General features: G+C 35.4%; 1 protein-coding gene across 3 annotated transcripts in view; it reads right to left on the bottom strand.

Annotated features, from left to right (window-relative positions):
* The window catches only part of Csmd3 (CUB and Sushi multiple domains 3), a 1,148,052-nt gene that overhangs the window by 237,942 nt on the left and 887,135 nt on the right, over positions 1–22,975 (bottom strand). For all 3 annotated transcript variants that reach the window (XM_006993205.4, XM_042265493.2, XM_042265494.2), the window contains one exon: positions 16,607–16,801. In XM_006993205.4, the coding sequence (XP_006993267.1) occupies positions 16,607–16,801 (195 nt within the window). The remainder of the gene's footprint in view (positions 1–16,606; positions 16,802–22,975) is intronic.

Here is a 22,975-nt window from a genome sequence, read left to right as displayed (position 1 = left end):
AATTCCCAACTTGTGGTTTTTCCCTATAAAAACTCTCTACTCCTAGGCCCTGGGCCACTGAATTTTCCTTCATCTGCTACATCCAGAGCATAGGTTGGCAGCCCAGGTTCGAATCTGATAATAAAAAGACCCTTGTGTGCTCGGATTGGAAACCAACTCCTTGGTGGTCTCTTGGGGTTCCACGACATGGGTACAACATAAATATGAAGGATTTCTGTAGGGATGTATGGAGATGGCTGTTTACTTTATGTCCCATGGTCTCTAATTATAGATCCTGTAAAGTTTCTGGATGCCTTTGTTCTTTGCTTCTTGTAGTGAGCATGACCAAATTTGGAGCCAATGAGGCCTAAGCTTACAACAGCTGACAATAATTGTGAAGTATGTGATTATGTAAATAAGGGCAAATTATGCTAACAGAGATCTAGAGTAATACATCAGCTTTATGCTTATCCAATATAAATACAGTGAGTCCCCAAGTATTGCTCTCTAGCATCTCTACATGTTCTTATACCTACTTCAATTTTTTCATAGTGGTGAAGTTGGGTAAATGGCAGCTTTTGCCTTCCATTGTCTTAATAATTAGAAGACAAAAGGTATATAAAGAACTTTTTATCCTTTCCTCAAACTGCTGTTTTCTCAGAAGAGCTTATAACTACCATAAGACTTCAAACAAGAGGATTCACCTGATGCACATTTCAAATTAGCTATAAAATTGTATTTTGATGGAATGTTTGTTATTCAGCTCAGAGAGGCAACTAAGCAGGGCTCACATCAACTAACAGGCAAAAGAGGAAAAAATGGGGCCTGTATGGGATTGCACCAGGTCACCTGTGTATATGTTATGGCTGTTAGCTTGGCGTTTTTGTGGGACTCCTAAGAGTGGGATTGGGTGTATCTCTGACTTTTTGCCTACTTTTGACCCTCTTTTTCTGCGTATTGGGTTTCCTTTCCAGCCTCAATATGAGGGCTTTTGCCTTATCTAATTGTATCTTGTTTTGTCCTGAGTGGCTATCATCTTTTTGAAGCCTGTTCTTTTCTGAAGAGGAAATGGAGGAGTAGTGGATCTGGGGAAGAGCGTAAAGAGGATCTGGAAGAAGAGGAGGGAGGAGAAACTGTTCAGGATATATGGTATGAGATAAAAATTGGTTTTCAATAAAAAGAAAACAGTCACCGTTCTGTGATTAAATGTAGAATGGAGACAAAGAAACAATTGGTGTTCTTTTTACATGAGATTGTGGTTTAGGTACCTCTAAGGATGTTTTAAAAACTCTTTGATGATAGAAACTTCTTTTCAAGTTGCATCTTACAGGGCCAGACTTTTCTAGAACACACTTAGCAAAATAACACATTGAGATTGCTGAAATGTGCCATCTTGGCAACTATCCTAATGTTTACATAGCTAATTATAATTAATCATTACTTTGCAGCACTGGGGAATTATATTTTGACTGTACATACAGAGCCAAATTATTTTATTGATGTAAATGCTAAAATTCTCTTTCTAAAACAGCGCATTATTCTTATTCCATCTCGCTGACTCAAGGTCAAGTAAAGCACTGATTTGTTGTTTATACTCAGGGGTCGTTTATCAGCTTCTCTCTATCTTTTCCACTTTATCTCTTGCAATTCAGACTCTCAACAGTTTCTACATGGCTCTTCCAATCACCAGGACTCTTACTCCGGCTATTGATTTTCCTAAAATGCAAGTCTTATCATGGTTCACATTTTTCTCTAAGAACAGTGTAAAGTAAAAAAAAAAAAAAGATTCTCTATAAATATCTATTAGATAATTAAGTAAACTGTAATTAGCAAGACCAGACTGCTGTGAAGTGATGTCCAAAACACACAACACAATTCCATTTAGTAGAAATTATGACAGAAAAATCACTGAAATCCAATTCAGAATCCAAAGAGGTCCTCTATGATCCAACCATACACAACATTGTTTTCTTTCTCCAATTCAAATTCCATTTCTGCTGTTTATTTGGTTACTGGGAATCACTACAGCTTTGCACCTAGAGTTAATGCTATACAGAGGATAAGCAGCTTTAAACATTCAAGTATAATCAATAATATTATGTCTAAATACCACGGCTGCACAGATACTGGATTCCACTGAGGGAACTGCAAATCCCTGCCAATTGAAAGTAATTAATCTGTGTTAATGTTGTATCCATTTGGGACAACCTTCAGTGAGTGTATAAAGTTATACACACAGTTTAAATTCTCTTTTTAATTACAGAGTTTTTTGAAAACTTATTTTTTCATACAATATATCCTGATAATGCTTTTCCTCTACCCTAGCAGTTACTAGATACTCTCTACCTCCCAACAACTCCAGGTCATTTTTCTCTCTCTCTTTAGAAAACCAAACAAGTGAACAAAAAGCCAATCAATCTAAGCAACAACAGCAAAGCCAGGACACCCCCTTCTCTCTCTCTCTCTCTCTCTCTCTCTCTCTCTCTCTCTCTCTCTCTCTCTCTCTCTCTCTCTCTCTCACACACACACACACACACACACACACACACACACACACACACACACACACACCACAAAATCAGAAAGCAAATATACTAAGTGCATTTAGGACCAAATGATCATGTACCTATGACTGTTGTATTCCTGAATTATATATGCAATGAGAGATCTGACAAAGAAGAAACAAACAAGTTTTGCAGCTTGCTTTACAGTGAAGTAGGCTTTTTACTTGTGCCTTGAGCAAAGACATGAGTGTGCCATAGAGAAGAACAAGTGTCCCTTTGCCACACGGTGAAATGAAACAGCAAACCATTTATGTGGAGAGATACTTCTGCAATGTTCAGGTTATCTTAGAGACTTCATAATACATGCAGCATAGCCTCAAGCTACTTGAAATTTCCTACCTGTCTCTTTACCTGTGTAATGTATAATTTATTATCAAATATACTGTGTAATGAAAATTATGATATATAAATTATTCTCAGAAGGTACTTTGAAAAGCAGCGACTTCTTACAGGTCACAGAAGAGCAATGCACTATATTAAATCAATAATTTACTAGATGCGACCTATGATCCTTCAGTTTGAAAGAAATGCTATACCTTACAAAACTGCTGGTCCACTTCTCATAAATTACTTATGCCCTGATATAGCCTGATTGAATGTCACAAGGCATAAATCCTCCTATGGAAAGCATTTGAAAGTTAGATCCCCATGGAACATTTTTTTTTAAAACATAAAACCTCTCCTGACCCTTAAACTCTCTGTGAATTTTAACACAGACAGCTATTATGCCCAGTATTGACCTATAAAATTAAAGATGATGTTTTTCTTTCTTGGGTTTATTCAACACCTTGATCTTGGTGAAAATCTCCAAGAATCCAGCTATCCCTTTCATGGCTCTGTTCATGCCTCCTAAGTAAACCTAAGCATTTTATTTTGCTTACCTGCCACAGACAAAAAGCTTCCAATGGTGTTTTCTTTAAATTTGTAAAGGTGATAAATATTCTTTTAAATTATAATTATACTTAAATTTAATTTAGCTCTTGTTTTGCCACTATATATTTTGGTATAATCTCATATATTTATAGGACAGCAAAATAATAAGTTTTCTTTGTTTATTTCAGAAAAGACATTGAACTATTCTCCATTCCCCTTGTAATAATTTTGTTTTCTAAGTTCACACTATTTCACATATCTATTTTATTTTATTTATTAAATATTTATTTTTATTTTATTTTTAGTTATACGTATAGGTATATTGGGGTGAGGGAGGTACGTGAGTGAATCCAAGTCCTAGAGAGTCCAGAAGAGCTGAAGCTACAAGAGGGTATGAGCAGCCCTGTTTGGGTCTGCTGTGGGATGTTCTCTATGCTGCGAATGTGTTGCTCTGATTGGTTAATAAGTAAAGTGTTGATTGGCCAGTAGCCAGGCAGGAAGTATAGACAGGACAAAGAGAGAGGAGAATTCTGGGAAGTGGAATGCTGAATCAGGAAACGCTGTCAGCTGCCACCATGAGGAACAGGAGGTAAAGCACCAGTAAGCCACAAGCCATGTAGCAACATATAGATTAATAGAAATGGTCTAATTTTAGATGTCAGAACTAGATATCAAGAAACTTGAGTCATTAGGCCAAACAGTTTAAATGATATAAGTGTCTGTGTGTTTATTTGGTTCTGAATGGCTGCAGGAGCTGGGTGGACATAGGAATACTCTAGCTACATGGGTTCCATAAACCAAATGTAGGTTGGCTACAAGAGAAATAGGAGATCTTACCTCTGGAGCCATCATTCTAGCCGATCATATAACTTTTAATGGTTTTTTTTCACAACATGGTAATTACTAGCTTATAAGTCATTTTAATGGCTCATAGGTAAACACAATAGGCTGTACGTTCTATGTCTGTCACCTCTATGATTGTTTAGACTCACTGATTTGATATTGTTGATTAGGAAGACATTCTCTTTACCCAACACTCCTCTGTGAGCCATGCTTCCTATCAGTGTTTTCAACCCGAGAAAGAGTTATTCAATAACAAAGGCTATGAATTAGCTACCATACTTGGATATATCTTTTCTACTGGCATATAGAAATTCAGTAGCAGTCCTAGGGATGTAAGTAGTTAATCTGTGAATAGCATTTCATTGGATTTGACTCCTCATTTCAGACATTGAGATGGAATACACATGTTATAAAAAGTCATCTGCTCAGAGTGTAAAGTTGAGTGAGTTTTACCTGTTGGTGAGTTGCATAACCAACACAACTCTCTAGTCCTGGACATTTTCCTCGTCCCTATAAGAATTTCAGCATGCAAAAGTAGCCACTTTCCATTTCCTGCAATCCCACCTCTGTGACAGTCACAAAACAGTGATTCTGTGATAAAGTGTACACAACAATGACAACCACTAAGATGACTGCTAGTGAATTATTGATGTTTTCTGAAGCTAAAATTCTTCATGCAGTTTAGCTGAAAATGTACTTTCTGATACATTTTAAGTTATGCTAATATATTTTTTCTAAATTACGTAAAACACAAATATGTTAGTATAAGATGATTTAATAGAGAAATGTTTTGGAAATATTTCCTCCCAAACTTTCAGCTCAGTGTTTATGACTTTGAAAGTCTATCTTGAATTGTAGAGTTATACAAAGTCCTTATCATTGTATAGCACTACATCAAGCAATTTCAGGAGAAAGATTGCAAATCCATAATCATATTTGTCATTATTTATGTAGCTCATTAATATGGATCTCTATTTCCAGATTATTGGAGGTATTAAGTCAACGTTGCTATGTTTTTAATATTATTTGTACCCTCAAAGCCAAGTATAGTGACTCTATATACAGTGGGTTTTTGCTAAATGTCATGTTAATAAAACTAATAAAATTTACCTTATTTAATATTTTCCTGTTGAAGAAATATGTGGGGTTTAAAATTTATAAAATCTTAAAAACCTTCTGTGGTAACAGCAGAATTTAATTTAAAAAACTTATCCCTTTTGAAATAAAAAGTAAAATATTTAGGCTTAAATTTGATCTTCACTTTTACCAAGCATGCTTGGAGGAGAGAAATATGAATTGAAATGGCAACACAAAGCCTCTGTTCAATCAGATCCAAACACAGGTAGAAGGAATGATGGCCCTGACACAATCTACTGTGCATTTTTCCAGAAAATGTAACGAGCTTTAAGAAAATCAACTAGACCTCAACCATTCCAACTTATGAAGCATAGCCAGGAAGGTGGGGGAACTTCCTTAACTGATCTTCTCCTCCCTTGAGAGACAGTAGTCTGTTTGGTACCTTTTCCAACACAGTGCAGCCCTCAGGGAGGAGCTGGCATCATTATTTATTTATTTATTTATTTATTTATTTATTTAATTTGATTTGTCAAGGAAAAAACAACATTGTTTCCCCAAAGAAGACAGAATCCTATCAATTCAGCTCCTTTATGAAATACTGATCTCAGGCTGGTTGTTGAGGGTTGGGGATGGAGTTATCTTTTTCACTATAATCCTGTAGAAGTCCAGAGGAGATACAATCAGCCATACTGCTCGACAAAATGGGAAGTGTTTGGCCATCATACTCAACTCCATATTATACAGTTGATCTTTTCTTTGTTCTGTGAACTCAGTAGAGAAAATGTAGTCTACATGTTCTCTATATCCTAACAGAACTATTTTCTATTTGAACTTTAGCATCTTCCTAACTTATTAATATAGAAAACTAAGCATGGTGATATTAGCTACTGTGACTTTGTCACCAGCAGAAATCCCAGATAGAATAAATATCAATGTATTTATTATAATAGTGAGAAGTATTTCGTAATATTGTGTTCATCAATATGGAAAAGTACAGTAGTTGTTAGACCTACTCCTGGACGTCATGATGCAATGTGTAGATAAAAGGCAGATGTATATCAGTCTCCCCTTAAATATTTATGTTTATGATTGTAGATTTGTGCTGCTCTTGGCTTTCTTCAGAGAAGCTTCTTATTGCAAAGGGTTAATACAGACCCATAACTGTCAAGATGCATGACTTAGTAGTGACTGCTAGAGCTTAGGCATCAGTGGAAAACTTGTACCAACTCCTTCTTGAGGGCTCAGAGAACATGGTTAAAGGGGGAGCAGAAAGAATATAAGTCTAGGAGATGAAGAGGAGTGCATGACACTCTGACCTATAGACAGGACATAGCTGTTCCACACATAAATTCACATCTGTTAATACCCACACACAATCAAGGTATTTACAAATGCCAGCATGGGTGGAACAGGCACTGTACTCCTACCTGAGAAATTAATATGTGTTGATGGCTAAAGATGGAGGAGGACTCACTTTTCATTGATGGTGGCTGGGCATGGATGGGTCCCTTATGCACTTATAGTCTATTTTAAATGGAGTGGGTTATAAAAAGAAAAAAGACATGAAGTTGGAAAGATGTTAGGAGAGGTGTTGGGGTGTTAGGAGGACTTGAGGGAGGGAGTGGGAGATGATTACTAATAGGATACATTGTAGCATGCATAAAACTTTTAAAGAGAAAATAAATTGGTAAAATGAAAATGAAGCACATACAAAATATTTTTACATGTTTATATGTGTTGTATTATGTATATGTGCATATTCACATGTTTGTGGGAACATGCGTGTTTACAGTTGCATGTGCATGCCAGTCTGGAGGCTTCCAGGGTTGATGTCAAGTGTATTTGTTGACTACACTCATATATTAAGGCAGAGTCTCTCACTTGAACCCTCAGCTCTTCCCTTGCCTAGTCTATGTAGCCAGCTTGCTGTGAAGATACTTTGTTTCCAACTCCTGAGTGTGGGATCACAGGCAGGCTACCTTATTTGCCTTCCATTTATGTTGCTTTTGACGATGCAAACTGTGGCTTTCACACTTGCCCAGTAAATCCTATCTCAGGAGACCCCCACAAACCTACTAATTATTGCATTTGCATCCTTGATAACTATACTGAATTATAATTTTATTCCCCCTTTGGACTTAGGCGATGACACTTCCAAGAGGACCCTCAGGCTTTGTCAGTACACCAAGTTTAGAAACCCTTACTCTACTGATACTATTCTTTGCCACCTTTCTGTCTGTCATTCTTCGTTTGTGCTGACGCTCAAGAAATTTTTCTCAGAGGTTTTTCTTTGCCCTATATGAAGATCAAGATGATTTTCGCTGCTTTGAGACTATGGGAGCCCACAGTGACTCCAGCTTGTGGCTTAATTCCATCTTGACTTAGGTCAGAGAGTCAAAGTTTATTATTGCTCCTCAAGGCTGAACAACAGGATAGTTGGCCAAAGGTTATTAGATGTTTTGCTCTTCAAGGCCAAATAACAGGATGTTTGGCCAAAGGCGTGGTTACTAGATGTTTTGAGAAGTAAGGAAGTTATTTACACTTCTTTGTTTCTTTTGCCCTGCCCTTGCTCTGGGTATAAAAAGGCAGTGAGAAATAAACTCAGGGCTGCTGGGGTATTGACTGAGAGCCTTCCTAAAGTTATCCTGTATCTCTGTCTTATCTTTATGTCTCTGTTTTTCCTATCCGGTTTTTTACTCAATCCTCACTCCCCGATTTAGGACGGTTCAATTGAAAGGTCCTGGAATATAGAAATATAAAACTGTAAACCTAAAAAACAAAACAAAAACAAAAAAACAAAACAAAAAAAAAAAAAAAAGCTGACAGTCATCACTCCAAAGGTTAACTTCTAACAATGGCTCTCTGCTTATAGCCAGCTTCTCTGTCAACAGCCAATGGTTAACTTTTAACCCCCCCTACCCCTCATCGACAACAACTGCCTAGACCAAAGTAAACTTTCAATAGATGTTTCTACATGACTCCTAGCATGCACCCTATGCCTGTTGCTTTTCCCCTTACTATAAAAAGGGGGAACAGAACCTGCCTCCATGGCCGCAGCCTCAAAATCCAACTCTGGCTATTTTCTCAGCTAGCTGATAAGCTTTTCTGTCCCATGGTGATATTTTTTCTCTTTTTCTGGAATAAAGTTTGCTTCTTGTTTAATAGACTTTGGTGGTCTATCCCCAATTATTGCATGACTCAGGACCTAACACAACAGGTCAGGCAGACTCCCTTCTTCTGTCTTTTATGACATGACAAATCAGTTCTCTGATTCATAAAAGTCCCCAAACTGGGCTTGGAACTGGGGAGAAAAACCCTAATGTTGAATTGACTTAAGGCTACTTAGAAAAGCCTCATGGTCTATTAACATTTCTAGCAAGTCAGCCTAATTCACTGAATTGTTGTTAAAGTTAGGGACCAGAGTCTTAGTTGCACACACAGACCACTTTTGTCTTTTTGTAAGCATACATCTCTCTTAGGAATGTTGGAGAAAATGATTTGCTCACTGGAGATAAATATGTAACTTAGAAATTTTTCTTTATTTAATAAAAGAAGGGGTATAGTTCACCTACTCTTCCAGCTGAGAATATTATTTCTTTCCTTGAGAGTATTATAATTTTACAATATAAGATTCCCTCAGTCTTTGGACCACTAGAACCCTAAAACTGAAGCCTTCAGCTGGGTAACATAAGAGACAAAAACAAAAACACCAATCTGTCTCTCATAAAAACAACACATTTTAATTATTTTCTTTGTCATTATTAAGTATTAGTAATTCCTATTTGTGAGAAAAAGTATCAAATATTCCAAGATGGACTAAAAATTACTATATAGCAAAAGAGCAACTTGAGCTTCTCATCCTGTATCATCCTCCCAATTACTAGAATTATAGGCACCTTCCTCCGAATGCTAAGCAATTTTCCTTTCTGTAAAGTTTTTATGATATTCTCTTTACTCTTTTCACAGACTTCTGCAGATTGCCTGTAACCTGTGTCTGATTCTAGATGTGTTTATTAAATAATGGCACAGCTTTCGTTCTTTCTTGGGTTGTGGAGAAAGAATTGTTATCAGGATTTCTATGTCACTGGAAGAACTACGATTTGACTACACTTAGATCTTTTGTCTAATTAGTCCATTTGTCCATTGGAATGTCTCCATAGCTTCGAAAGGTGCTGCTAGACTTCATTTCTTTTAGCAGTAAGGAGAAAAAAAAATCAAGAGTTGATGCAACGTCCTAATATAGATTACATGACAGTGGAGAGTTTAGGACATGCAAATAAGATAAAAATATAAAGGACATTCCACCACCATTATTGAGATATTGGTGAAATATGAGCCCAAGCTCAGTGGTCACAAAAAAAAAATACTGAAAAGCTTTCTGATTTTCAGAAAAATTGCTCTGCACATAGACTTTTCTACATAGTATGAATGCACAGCAGCAGGGATTTACTTACAACAACATTAATGATGTCTATCCTGCTATGCTTGACAATGACTGCTATGTATGAGTGCCTGGAAAATGGCAGGTCCTCAATAGCATCATCTTTTCTTCCTGTTTCCTATTAAGCAATAGTTTTTCACCCATAATAGGAAAACAAAACATACTTTGGTTTTATCCCAGTCTTTTCACAGCACAAAGTACGTTGCATTTACTATTGTATAATCAGTGTCATGTATCTATGAGGAAAATTACTATGTGCTGCCAATGAAAGGCAGACACAGTTGATGATGCTCAGATGTCACTTAGGAATAGGCCTATGTTTGGTGAATCTTTCATCTTCCTATTTTAATTATGTCAGATTTTCAAATGACAGCAAATGCTTGAAGGCTCATTTTGTTAGACTAGGTAAATTCCATATACATTCATAATGGAACATCATTCTAGGGTCTTGTATACCTCTAAGACATTTGGAATAAGAATTTTAGCTCAGATTCATGGTGGGCAACAGCACCATTCCCAGGCCTGCTATTTCCTGACTCTCATAATGTGGATAAAAAGAAATGCTTCCTCCAAGTTGTCCTCTGACCTCTACATGCAAGTTCTGGAACATGTGCACACACACACACACACACACACACACACACATGTACGTACACATACACTGAAGTAAAATGTAATTTAAAAAATTTAGTTAGCATCAAGTCAACAAAAAATTTAGGAAGGCTGGTTCAGCTATATACATCCTCAAACATGCAGACAAAACGATTTCCTCAAAAGTAGGTTATAACAAGTTCTGAATTAGAGATCACATTGAAGTTGGAAAACTAAAACTTCAGAATGAACATCTTGAAATTTTTCTAGTTTTCTCTTCAGTTAGGAGAGTAAGAAGGCTTTCCTTTCTGATGTTTCCAAGTTGAACAATGGGGTCTGATGTCTATTGGGTTTAATCTCAATATATTTTTGTAACCACAAATCTGTGGACAGACTTATAGATGACTGGTAAATTAATGAGTACTTACAGCATAAAATAGGAGTTACATTAGTATTAATGAAATGAACCTATTAAAAACAGCAGTGTAAATATTCAAAAGCATTGTTAGAACTGTGTCTAAAACTATCTATTAAGGACATTATTTTCTACTCAAAGTTATATTTTAGATGAAATGTAGAAACACATTTTAGGCATGTAATTAACCTTTTTGTATGAATTCATCTTCATTTAACTCCCGTATTTAGCCTAAAGTAACATTCCAGAAATAAATAGAAAACCTTTAATTTAACCATTTATTCTTGACACAATGCATCCATTTGTAATATATTTTTCTTAAATTGTTACAATTTGAATGTGTTTGCTAAATTCCTATATTGGAAACACAATGCTCAGAGCAAATTCTGAAAGATAGTCCCTTTAAGAGGCAATCAGGTCATGCGAGCCCTCTCCTCTTCCCCAGACTGGTGCTATTATCAGGGAACTGGATTTTTATTTGGGGAGTAAGTTAATGAGAAAGGATGAGTTTGGGATCCCCACTCCCTCTCTCTCTAGTCCATTTCCACCTTCACTTCTGTCTTCTTGTTTCTTGTAGGAAAGCACCCACACTTGACTTCTTCCCTCTGGACTCCACCAGTGGGTCCTCCAGCAGGAACACTTGATCCAGATTTGGGGTCCATTACCTACAAAATTTCAAGCTCTAACACTGTACTAACTAAGTGTATCTATTTTCAATGAATTACTTTTTCAGATATTCTGTGTAGTTGCACAAATGCACTGAAATATCAACAAAATATTCTGGGCACCCTGAGATGGTAGAGATAAAAAACAATAAAATTCTACCTGTGTAAGATCACCATTCCACAATAAGTGTTAAAAAGCATGCCTTTGAACAATAACTGGACTTTACCTTGTCTTTTTTCCTCATTTGTAACTACTTCCCACTTCTAGGACTACAACAAAACTTAAAATCTTTTTCACTTAGTCAGACTCATCTCCAAGCTCATCTGACTGTTTTCATTGTGAATATAGCACTCCCTTGTCTGTGTTTTTCGGATTGTGAACTTGAAAGGGTAGGACCCATATGGCTAACTTCTGTCCTCACGGCCAATATTACTGTGGGACCCGATATAAAAGTCTCACTTTTGAAAATGACTGCCATATAGAATGAATAAATGAAGGGATCAATTTGTAATAGCTGGTAAGCCAGTGGTTTTTTAGCAGTTAGGGTTACTCTAGGTTATTATGTCTATCCATTCAGTTCTCACTGTATTGGAAAATATCAAGTACATTGCATTGTTACAATCATAGTACTTCTATATTTTATGATTTATTTTCCAAATTCTGAGGCCCTTAGAGTACCAGGGAATATATATATATATATATATATATATATATATATATATATATATATATATATACCAGAGATATTTTTATTATGGGCATAGAGTTGTGATTTCAAACATAGATATTGATTCCATTCTGAGAGGCCTATTAACCAGGGCAAATATAAGTAGGATTTTTTTCTCTTAACTAGAAGACAAGTGATTATATTTTAAAACAAGTGAGAAGGATAGTCAAGTCATTTGTAAGGCTTAGTTTTGTGTCAATTTGACACAATCGATAGTTATCTGGGAAGCAAGAATGGCAACTGAAAAAAAAAATGCCTCCTTCTGATTTATCCATAGTCAAGTCTGTGGACCATTTTTTTGAGTGATGATTATGTGGGAGATACCAGCCTTTGGTGGGCTGTGTCACCTCTGAGCAAGTAGTTCTGAGTAATAAACAAGTAGGCTGAGTAGCCATGGAGACCAAGTTAGGAAGTAGCACTCCTCTATGGTGTCACCTGAAACTGGCTTTCCTTCATGGTGGACTTTAGTCTGGAAGATGTTAAGACAAAGCAAAACAAAAGCTTTCTTGCCCAATTGCTTTTGGTTATGATGTTTATCACAGCAACAGAAAGCAAACTAGAACAGTATTTAGGACTAAGAGCGACATGTACAGAAGCTAGGATTGAGAACAAAGATGTATACTTGAAAGGAATAAGGAAGCCACTGATAGAGAGTATCCATGGATGTAGAGAAAAGAAGAACCAGAGTGTATTTGGGCAGATGGAGTGGAGCTTGGTATTATAACATCTCTGGGGTTTATTATTTTCTGCAAAGCCATTGGTGACTTTGAATTGATGCTTACATAATCCCATGTATGTGTTAAAAGTCATCCTTGCATTTGTAAAATACCGTATGAAGAACAGGACAGAAGAACCAGGTAAGTGAGAGGTTTCGCCTGATATAGGACACAGTATGCTCTGTGGTAACTTATACTGTCTTGTTGGATGAAATAAATCAAGGCAACATGATTCAGTAAAATAAATACTAAGAAAAATACGTGGAATATATCCCTACTTGTTTTTAATTCCCTTTCTTAATATTGAGAGAAATTTATGGATAATACTTACATGTGACTGTTATTTTAATCCCATATGTCTGTTAACAGTGAAATTTTATTTCAGTAGACGCTTTTCAATGTAAAAAAATTAAAAAGGAATTATTTTCTAAGAACAATTTTTTTCTATATGTTAAATTCAAGAAAGCTGTGGTAAAGATTTGCTGTTTTGCTGTCTTTGATACATGTGACAATCTCCTGTGATAAACTGCAGGGTTTCTCATTACTAAGCAGAAATGGCAACTGCTTGAGACCTACTACTGACAAACATAATCTCAATGTGTCTACACTAAGCTCTTTAAAAGATATTTTTGAGATTTAAAATGAATACTTAATCCTAAAAAGAGATGATAAACCTGTCTTCTGAAACAAACTTTGTAAATTCCTAGACTTGTCTACAAATCATTTTATAAGACTCTGCTTATATAAATTAATGTCATGTGCTAAGCAGGAATTGGTAGACCATCACTCCATGGCACTTTATGTTTTTCTGGAGTGAATCTTAGAAAACGTTAAGGAGCAAAATAGAGTTGTGCTCTAAAAGTTTATAAACCATGACCAGGTTCTTGAAGTTTTACATCAAAAAGACAGCACAAGGTGTTGGTCTCAATACCCAGCACACCAAGACAAATGAGCATGCAAAGTGCTGCTTTTTGGCATTATGGATCATTTTTTAACAACCAACAGTCATTGAATACAAAAGCACAACTTAGCAATCAGTCATGATAGCCTGACTATGTTCTTAAAGTCCTCAGGATCCTTCCTTTGGATAAGACCTAGCACGAAAAGCTGAAGAGGAACAGCCACCTAATTCTCTATTATTTTTGAAATTAGGGGACAGAGGCATGAGCAGACTAACATAAAGCAGAAGCTACTACTAGAATTCATGGGAATACAATCCAGACACACAGAAAAGAAGGGTGTTGATGGCACATAATTGTCCTTCTATTAGGAGACTCAGTAGATGTTGTTACACATTTAGACATCAGGTTGAATCAAAGAAAGTTTCATAAAAATCAGAGAAAGTCTATTAGAAAACACAGTTTCCATGGGGGAAAGAGTGATTAAAATGGGGTAGAGAAGATAAACATTGAATAAAAATAAGTAATTTTGGGTCAGCAACAATAAATAGAAAATTGATCTTAAAAATGACAATTTGTTTTCATGAACAATGAGTTTTGCTGGAACTGTTACACGTGCTTTAAGAAATAATTGACCTTTAAACGTTTCCACCTTGGAAAGCCAGCCAGTGCTATACATAATTACAGTTAGGGAAACAAGTAGATTTCTATTGTGCTGATTAATTGACCAAAATATTTTGAATCCTCTTCGTGAGATAGTAAAATCACAATAGCAAATGCACTGAGTTTTGTAGTCCAATTTTGAACCACTTCATAAAATACTATAGTATAAACCATACCGTACAGTCTATGATCAGATACATGACATAAATATTGAACAAGGACACAGAGCTAATCTTACATTTAAAAATATTATTTAACATTAAATATGTCTAGTTCTAAATAACAGATTTGTTTTCTCTAACTGTATTAAATATTGTTGTTATAACAAATTGATCTTTAAGTTATTTTTTCCTTAGAGCTTAAAGAATCCACTGAGCAAATTTGAGTGTTATTCATAATCTTTGCATTTGGATTATATGATAAATTGTTATAGTTTAAGAAAGTTGAAACTATTAAATGCCTTCCTATTTTATTTATGTAGGTGAAATATTATGAGTACTCACATATTAAGATAGATAATTGTATATGTACAACACTGAAATGGAGGATAGATGTTTGCTCAATTGAACACATCATGCAACGCCAAGTTAAGCATGTGTCTTGGAAACTTGGGTTCTTTGTGGCAATGCTAAAAATCATGGCCTCCCTGTATTAATATGGGATAGTTGTCAATTGCCTTTTGTCTATTTCCTAGATATTAGCAGTCTAAAGAATTATTAAACATTAATTCAAAATTCAGCTTTCCCCAGGTTATATTGTCAAAGGATCTTAACCTAAGCCTACTCTGCTCTTGAAAATGAATATAATTATATACTTACTAGGGAATTGGGTGTCACCAAATAGTTCTGTTTCAGAGGATTCACTTATCTATGTATTACTAATGCTCTACCTACAATTAAGCTAACTCATTGGATGTTTTTCTGTTTGTTTGTTTATGTGATGGGGTTTTGCCATGTAGACCAGGCTCAATGAGAACTCAGACACCTCCTACCTCAGCCTCCTGAATTCTGGGATTACAACATTGTATCAAAATTTGGTTATTTATTTTTTACAAAACCAATATTTAAACAAAGATCTGACTTATCCTAATTTTAGAGGAAAGGGAAAATAATATTAAAGAGGTCAAGTGACTTCATTAAATAAGAATCTTGCAGAAATAATTGTGTCAAACAAATATATTTTATAAGAAAAAATTAACATGCATGTTAGACACTGACAATCCACTCATTTCACTATCATATCAAAGATTCTTTTCCTCTGTCTTTAAATTTTTTAAATTCAAATCTAAGGTAATCAAATTACTTTTACAGAACGGTCCAATACACACAACCAAATAGACTCATGACTGCATACACACCCATTTATGCACATAAGCACGTGTGTATCTCTTGTGTTTGTATCTCTTTACATACAACTAAAAAGTTCCAAAAATAAAATTTCCCTTACTTTGTTCTGTGAATTAGAATATTTTCTCTCTTTTGTTTATAATTCAATTATATTTGATTCAACTCTCTATTATATAATTGATGGTTATGACTAAGTGGGTTGATTTTATGACTCACTGGTGGTGATCATACTTGGAAGCTCTTGCCCAAATGACATCATTTTCTAATAGCCACTGTGCCACTTTGTACAATACATTAGGGACATTCAACTTACGAGCATGTCTATGGTATTCTTCTACAGTGAAATCCTTTCCTTGTCCCTTCCTGAAAGGCTTTTTAATACAGAGTTGTACTCAAGCATATGGTTTTAAAACATTGTAATATTCTGTCTCCTTTTAGGTACCTCCATATTTAGGGAAATAAATATTGTTCTGTATCCTTTATTTCAGATAAGTGTTCTAACAAACAGCACATTATTACATTTATCTAACTGTGTCAAACTTAGTCCTGAAGATGCAAAGTAAATACAATAGGTATAAATACCTGTGCTTTGAGATAGCTCTCCTGTTAAACCAGGCTCACTTCCCAAAAGACAGCTAAGAATATATGAGCTCTTCCAGAGAATTTCTTTAATAAATCCACTGTCAATACTTCATGAAATCTTATTGCCTATACCACACTTCCAGGTTGTATTTTAAAGGAATGACTTTGAAAATATAGACTATTTTATATAATAATAAAAAGTAATCCAAAGTTATATTTCTTACCATGACAACTTGGTAGGACTCTATTCCATCCAGGTCTTCCATCATCTCCCATGATACAAGTGAGTGTTGAATACCCTTGAAGAACATAGCCAGCATCACAGTAATAGGTGACCGTTGACCCCAATTTATAATCCATTCCAAGTCTGGTACCATTCATTATATTGCCTGGATCAAAGCAGGATTCCCGGAGTTTTGCTGGAAAACAGTGTCAGTATGATATTAATTGGTTTGAGATACTTTTTTTTAAATAGTATGCTCATCTCCTGAAGAACTGCTGCTATATTCAGCATGCATTGAGAAAGAACACAGTTGTGTGAAAAGAACATAAAGGGCCACAGCGTGCAGCTCGGGTACATCCAAATCTAAGCCAGGTTCATCGATAAGTCTTTCCTGGAGCTCAGCTCCAGCACATGCACACACGTCCACACGTTCATATACGGTCCTTCTAATGTATCAGCTTCACAGTTCACTCTGAAAGAGCATCATGAAACAAGGCTTGTTGTATCCAGGTGTCCCATAACTATGAAGTCAACTCACCAGGTTGAAAAAAAAAATTCAAATGAAAACTGACACAGTAAAAGTTCCAGGAATTTTCTTTCTTTCTCTCTCTTTCTTTCTTTCTATCATTTCTTTCTTTCTCTCTCCCTTCCTTTCTCTCTCTCCTCTCTCTCTCTCTCTCTTTGCTTTTTGAGACAGGGTTTCTCTGTGTAGCTTTGAAGCCTTTCCTATAACTCACTTTGTAGCCCAGGAATTTTTTAAAAAGCAATATTTCAGTTATCTACACACTGAACATTGTACTGGAGCCACACATATGAAACAAAGTATAGTCTGTCCTTGTTCAAGTCTTTTATCCTTCACAGGGTCCTAAGTTTTCAGCTCTTTGAGTACGATACATTTTACACATTATGGTGTAGTATGTGGTTGGGACTAAAGTGTTTATGTCTGTACTGATCATTAAGATACTTTGGTCATTGAGCCCTAGATAGTATAGAGTAACAGCTATCTACATATCATTTTTAATTATGCTAGGTGTAATTAACAACATAAAGATGATACAATGTGTGTGGGGGGATATGCATGAGTTGTGTATAAAACACAATTTTACTAGCATTAAATTAAAGAGTGCTTTTCTTTCAGGAAGTCTTGAAAACAACCATGGTGAGATACACTGGAACAACTATGATCTCCAAGTATAAAATATACTAAAATCACTGTTTTCAGAACAGATCCAGCAGGGTGGTTACCACACTCTGTCACTAAAAATGTAGCTTCATTAATGCAGAGATTAATTTTCTTATTTTGTAAAGTAGAAACTCACAGTGAAGAGGTAGAAAAACCCTAGGCATTTTAAAAAAGAATAGTAACCTAACATTTCTACAGTTGAACTGAGTCCATGGAGGAAAAGAAAGGGTTGGATTAATAATTCAAAATATTAATGTATTTTTTGTTACCTTTACTAAAATTTACCTTATACAAAGTCTATATAATCTTTTTGAAATCTTGTATTCCCAATAAGAAATCATTGGAACTAAAATGCAAATACCTTGCTGTGGTTGATATATTGTGTACCCCAATAAACTTATCTGGGGTCAGAAAACAGAACAGCCACTAGAACAGAGGACAGAAAATGGTGGCATACACCTTTAATCCTAGCATTCTGAAGTCAGAGATCCATCCAGATCTCTGTGAGCTCAAAGCCACATTGAAAACAGCCAGGCATGTTGACTCACGCCTTTATCCCAGAAAGTGATAGCAGAAAGCAAAAAAGTACATAAGGCATGAAAACCAGGAACTAGAGCTGGTTAAGCTTTTAGGCTTTTAGCAGCAGTTCAGCTGAGATTCATTCCGGATGAGGACTCAGAAGCTTCAAGTCTGAGGAAACGGGATCAGCTGAGGAATTGGCCAAGTGAGGAAGCTGAGGCTTGTTCTGCTTCTCTGATCTTCCAGCATTCACCCCAATACCTGGCTTCAGGTTTGATTTTATTAATAAGACCTGTTAGGATTCGTGCTACATCTTGCTCTTTTCAGGAAACATATTGACATATTTATAATATTGCTTCTAGAATTTTTCTATTGCTAGCTTCAGTGTGAAATGGAATAATTTATCTTATGATTTTTAAATCCTCAGTCAATAAATTCCGTTAAATAATACTGCTCCTGTTTATTACTATGTGTGTCATAACATTAATATCTGGAAAAAATGAAAATACTTAATACAGATTATGAAGCAACAAAATTTAGAATTAATTTCATTAAAAATATATTGTGTTTGCCTTAATGTTAGGTCAACTGATAAACAGATCATAGGGATCAGCTTTTTCTTCCTACTATTTTCTAAGTAAGATAATTTAGGCAATAAAGTTTTTTCTCAGCTTATTCTAAGATACTTTAGTGTACCCCTTACAGAACATAAATTGGTTGTGAAGTAGGCATGAATTTGCATTTAGCTGAGATATAGCAAATAGGCTTTACTCATGTACAATTGCAAGGGTATATGGAAAACGGTTTCATGGTAGTATGTGAGAAGACCATGACGAAGCGACACTTAAGTTTTCAGAGTAACTGTGCTGCAGTCAATTAGCACACTTGCTGTGAGCGTTTCCGTGTGATGCTATTCCTGTATCTTTCATCCTCTGGGTTTTCGGAAATGTTTCCTAAATTGGAACTCAGGGTAGAACTTAGATCTAGGTCCAAAGTAATGACACCCCCTCCTTACTTATTTCTTTCATCTTTCCCATCCTTCTTCCTGTCCTTCTTTGTAGATGTAAGCATACTCGTTCACATTGAAGATCCAAGGAACTCTTCCAAACCTAAATTCTCATTGAAAAGAGGGAGGATGGGAATATATTTCTAAAGCTGCTTACATCCCATGAAGGTTACTGTTATGTTGTCCTAATTATCATTATGTGAAAACAAACAAACAAACAACAACAAATAACACTTTCAAGATGATCAAAATGGATCAACTGACAAGAAAAATCACCCCATAGTTTCTCTGTATATGGACTATGATAGCCAATCAATGTAGAGGAATGAACAAAATGGACGAGGTTTGGACTCTTAAGATTCTTTCCATGTGTGAAAATGGTCTGTGGACTACAGGGAGGACAGGCTTATACCTTACAAATAATGTCTGAAGATAGAATTACACACTAGATAAGATTCTGGGCTATTGAGATAAAGTGGAATCATATTTTTTGCTCAGCTGTATGACTTTACGCAATTTACATAAATTTGCTTTGCCAAAAAAAAAAAAACAGTAGTCATAGAAGAAAATGATTTTTTAATTCATATTTCTTCAGAATGAGCCTGAGTACAATAAGGGCTCATTAAAAATGCTTCTTTTTTGGTGTTGCTCCCAATAAAGGGTAGCCATCACACTTAACGTTTGACTTAGGTTCATTTAAAAATATCAAGGATAAAGACTGATGTTGAGAAATACTGATAATTAACATGGATTTGAAATTAAATAAGCAAAGCAAAGAAAAGAAAAGTTAGCAGAACAGAAAGAAACAAAAGTGCCCCTATTTATACAGAAAGTCCAAAAATGCTACAAAAATACTCTTACCAATAAAAGGGTTAAGTAACTAGAAATATACAAAGAAATTATTAAATGTCACCATGCCTTCATTATTAAGAACAACCAGAAAATCTAATAATAAAGGCATTACTTATTACCTGCAAACTAAAGGCATTTTAATTAAAATGAGAAAGAATTTATAAAGAAAATTATAAAGCATCACTGAAAGACATTAATGAAAACAGGAGTAAATTGAGAGACTAGCTGTATTAATAGATGAGAAGATTAAATGTCATACATCAATTTACTCCCAAGTGATTTATTAATTCAACATGGTGGCAATCAAATGCAATATGCAGAAGAAGCTTAATTCTAAATATGAAATCGAGGTTCAAAATGTTGTGACAGGCATGAAGGACAAAATTTTAAAAAAAAGAAAGAAAGAAAGCTTGCTTCACAAGCTCGTTGCCTTAGGCTTAGTCACTAGCTGAGGGAGCTATTTTGGGAGGTTTTGGAAATTTCAGGAGGTGGGGCCAAGCAGGTGAAACAGGTCATAGAAAGACACATGCCCTGGAGGACTGTATCTGCATTAAGTTCCCTCTTTTCTCTTTCTTCTAAGCCACCTTGAGGCTTAGGCAAAGGCACTTGCCCTGCCTTACCACTGGACAGTAGCCAGTAGACTAGGACATGAAAACTGTGAAGCCATGATCCAAAATAAACATTTTCTTGTTTTGAGTAACTCTCTTAGCATTTTGATACCACTTATTTTATCTTTTAAATCCCACTTACAGAGGTGGTGTACACTTTATCATTGCTGTTTTACTATTCCGAAAAATACTTCCCTGGAGACAGAAAAGGAGGTCAGTGGAACAGACTAGAGAGCTAAAAGTTGACACAGGGAATTGATAGTTGACTGCAATAGCATTATCTGTCAGAAAGTGGTGCTGAAGGACTTGATTAGTCACATGTTAAACATAAAATTACGGTACTGGTTTATAGAAAATAAGCTTTACCCAATTTAATGACTTAAAAGTGGAAAAATAACTTTGTTCTTTAGAACAAATATAAGAAGACACATTTATGAAAATCTTCAATAAGAAGAGTATTTTTAAGCAATGCATAAAACATAAATTGTGAAAGTGAGGAAGAATTAAGTGTGATATATATTTTTTAGATACTTGTACAACACAGGAATACAGAAATAAAATAGAATGCTCCATTGACCAAATATGGAATTGAAATAGTAATTAAAACATAAATGATCTACAGTATGACATAATTTATGTCATATGACATAAAATATTTCCTATAAATAAAATAAATGAATTAGAAAAATTTGTGATTGTAAGTATGCACAGATCCAACAAGATGATGTCAGTGTGCAAAATAGGGAGAAACATTCAACTTAATATTACCTGGGGTAAAAATAATAAAATGTCAAAGACCTAATAACCATGAGGTTAACAATGTTAAAATTTAATAAGAGCACTGATTTTTCAATTCTTAAAGCTCTTACCTTCTATTAATGGGAATAGACTCTCAATATTTTTAATTCACCAGGCAATATGGAATTAAATTAAAGAAATATTATACCCTTTGACTCAATAATCCTGGTATCACAAACTCAAATGTCTCTATAAGATTCTCATACATAAATTCACAAAAACCCATAGAATAGTGTTCTTTTCTACATGATTCCTTTCCAGCACTAAAAACATTTTCTATCAGAAAAAAAATGAAATTAACTATGATATAGATGTATTAAACAATCTAATAAAGAAATTAATATATCTATCTGTCTCAAATATTATTAAACTCTTACAACAATGTAGGAAAAAACAGTGATATATAAGTGATGAAAATAAAATGCTTATATGAAAACACAATAAATTATGTACATGATATAGATGCCTTAGTCACTGTTTTATTGCTGTGAAGAGACACCAAGACCAAGGCAACTCTTATTTAAGAAAACATTTAATTGGGAGTTTGCTTACAGTTTCGGTGGTTTAGCCCATTGTCATCATGGCAGGAATCTTGGTGGGAATATGTGAGTACTCACAGTGCTGGAGCAGTAGCTGAGAGCTACAGCCTGATCAGCAGGCCAAGAGAGAGAGGAAGACACTGGGCCTGGCACGGGCTTTTCAAGTCTCCCAGCTCTCCTCTAGTGAAACAGTTCTTCCAACAAGATCACACCTCCTAATCCTTTCTAACCATTCTTAACAGTTCATTCTCTAGTGGCTAAGTATTCAAATACATGAGCCTGTGGAGACTTTTTTTTATTCAAATCACTATAATAGAAAGTATAAAAGTAGGTATAAACATTCAAAAGTGGAAAAGTTAAGCAGCAAATCCAGGTTGAGAGGACATGGCCAATAGAAAAGCAAGGGTGAAGGGAAGCCATGAGTCTGAAAGAGAGGAGGGGTTCAGAGTACATGGGGTTCTGAGGGAGGGAGGAAGGCAAGGGAGAAATGTAAATGTAAAATAAAAAAAATTAAAAGCAAGGATATCTGAAAGCTATCTCATGCATTGACTTTGGTTTTCTTCCTAGCTATTTAGCTGAGTCCTAGCAGAGGGTATGCATCTACATTATCGTCCTAGTAGAGACAGCCATATGGTATTCAAGCCCTCCTCTTATAAATTCAATTTATTATGGAGTCCACAGTCCCAAAAAGACCTACCATCTTCAGGGTCAGATCAACTAACACTTGCAGAACACCCCAATAAAGAGCTGACGCCTCAAACTCTCACTGTCTGTGCCAAGCAGCCTGTTCATTCCTCTACTGACAGGCCATTTATTACTTTGCCCTATGAAATGTATCATGTACAGAAGTCTCAAGGCTTCCATT

The sequence above is a fragment of the Peromyscus maniculatus genome, chromosome 20 (genome assembly GCF_049852395.1).
Source record: "Peromyscus maniculatus bairdii isolate BWxNUB_F1_BW_parent chromosome 20, HU_Pman_BW_mat_3.1, whole genome shotgun sequence".
Classification (NCBI taxonomy): domain Eukaryota; kingdom Metazoa; phylum Chordata; class Mammalia; order Rodentia; family Cricetidae; genus Peromyscus; species Peromyscus maniculatus.
The sequence above is the reverse complement of the archived record's forward strand: the minus strand, read 5'-3'. Positions and strand labels throughout refer to the sequence as shown.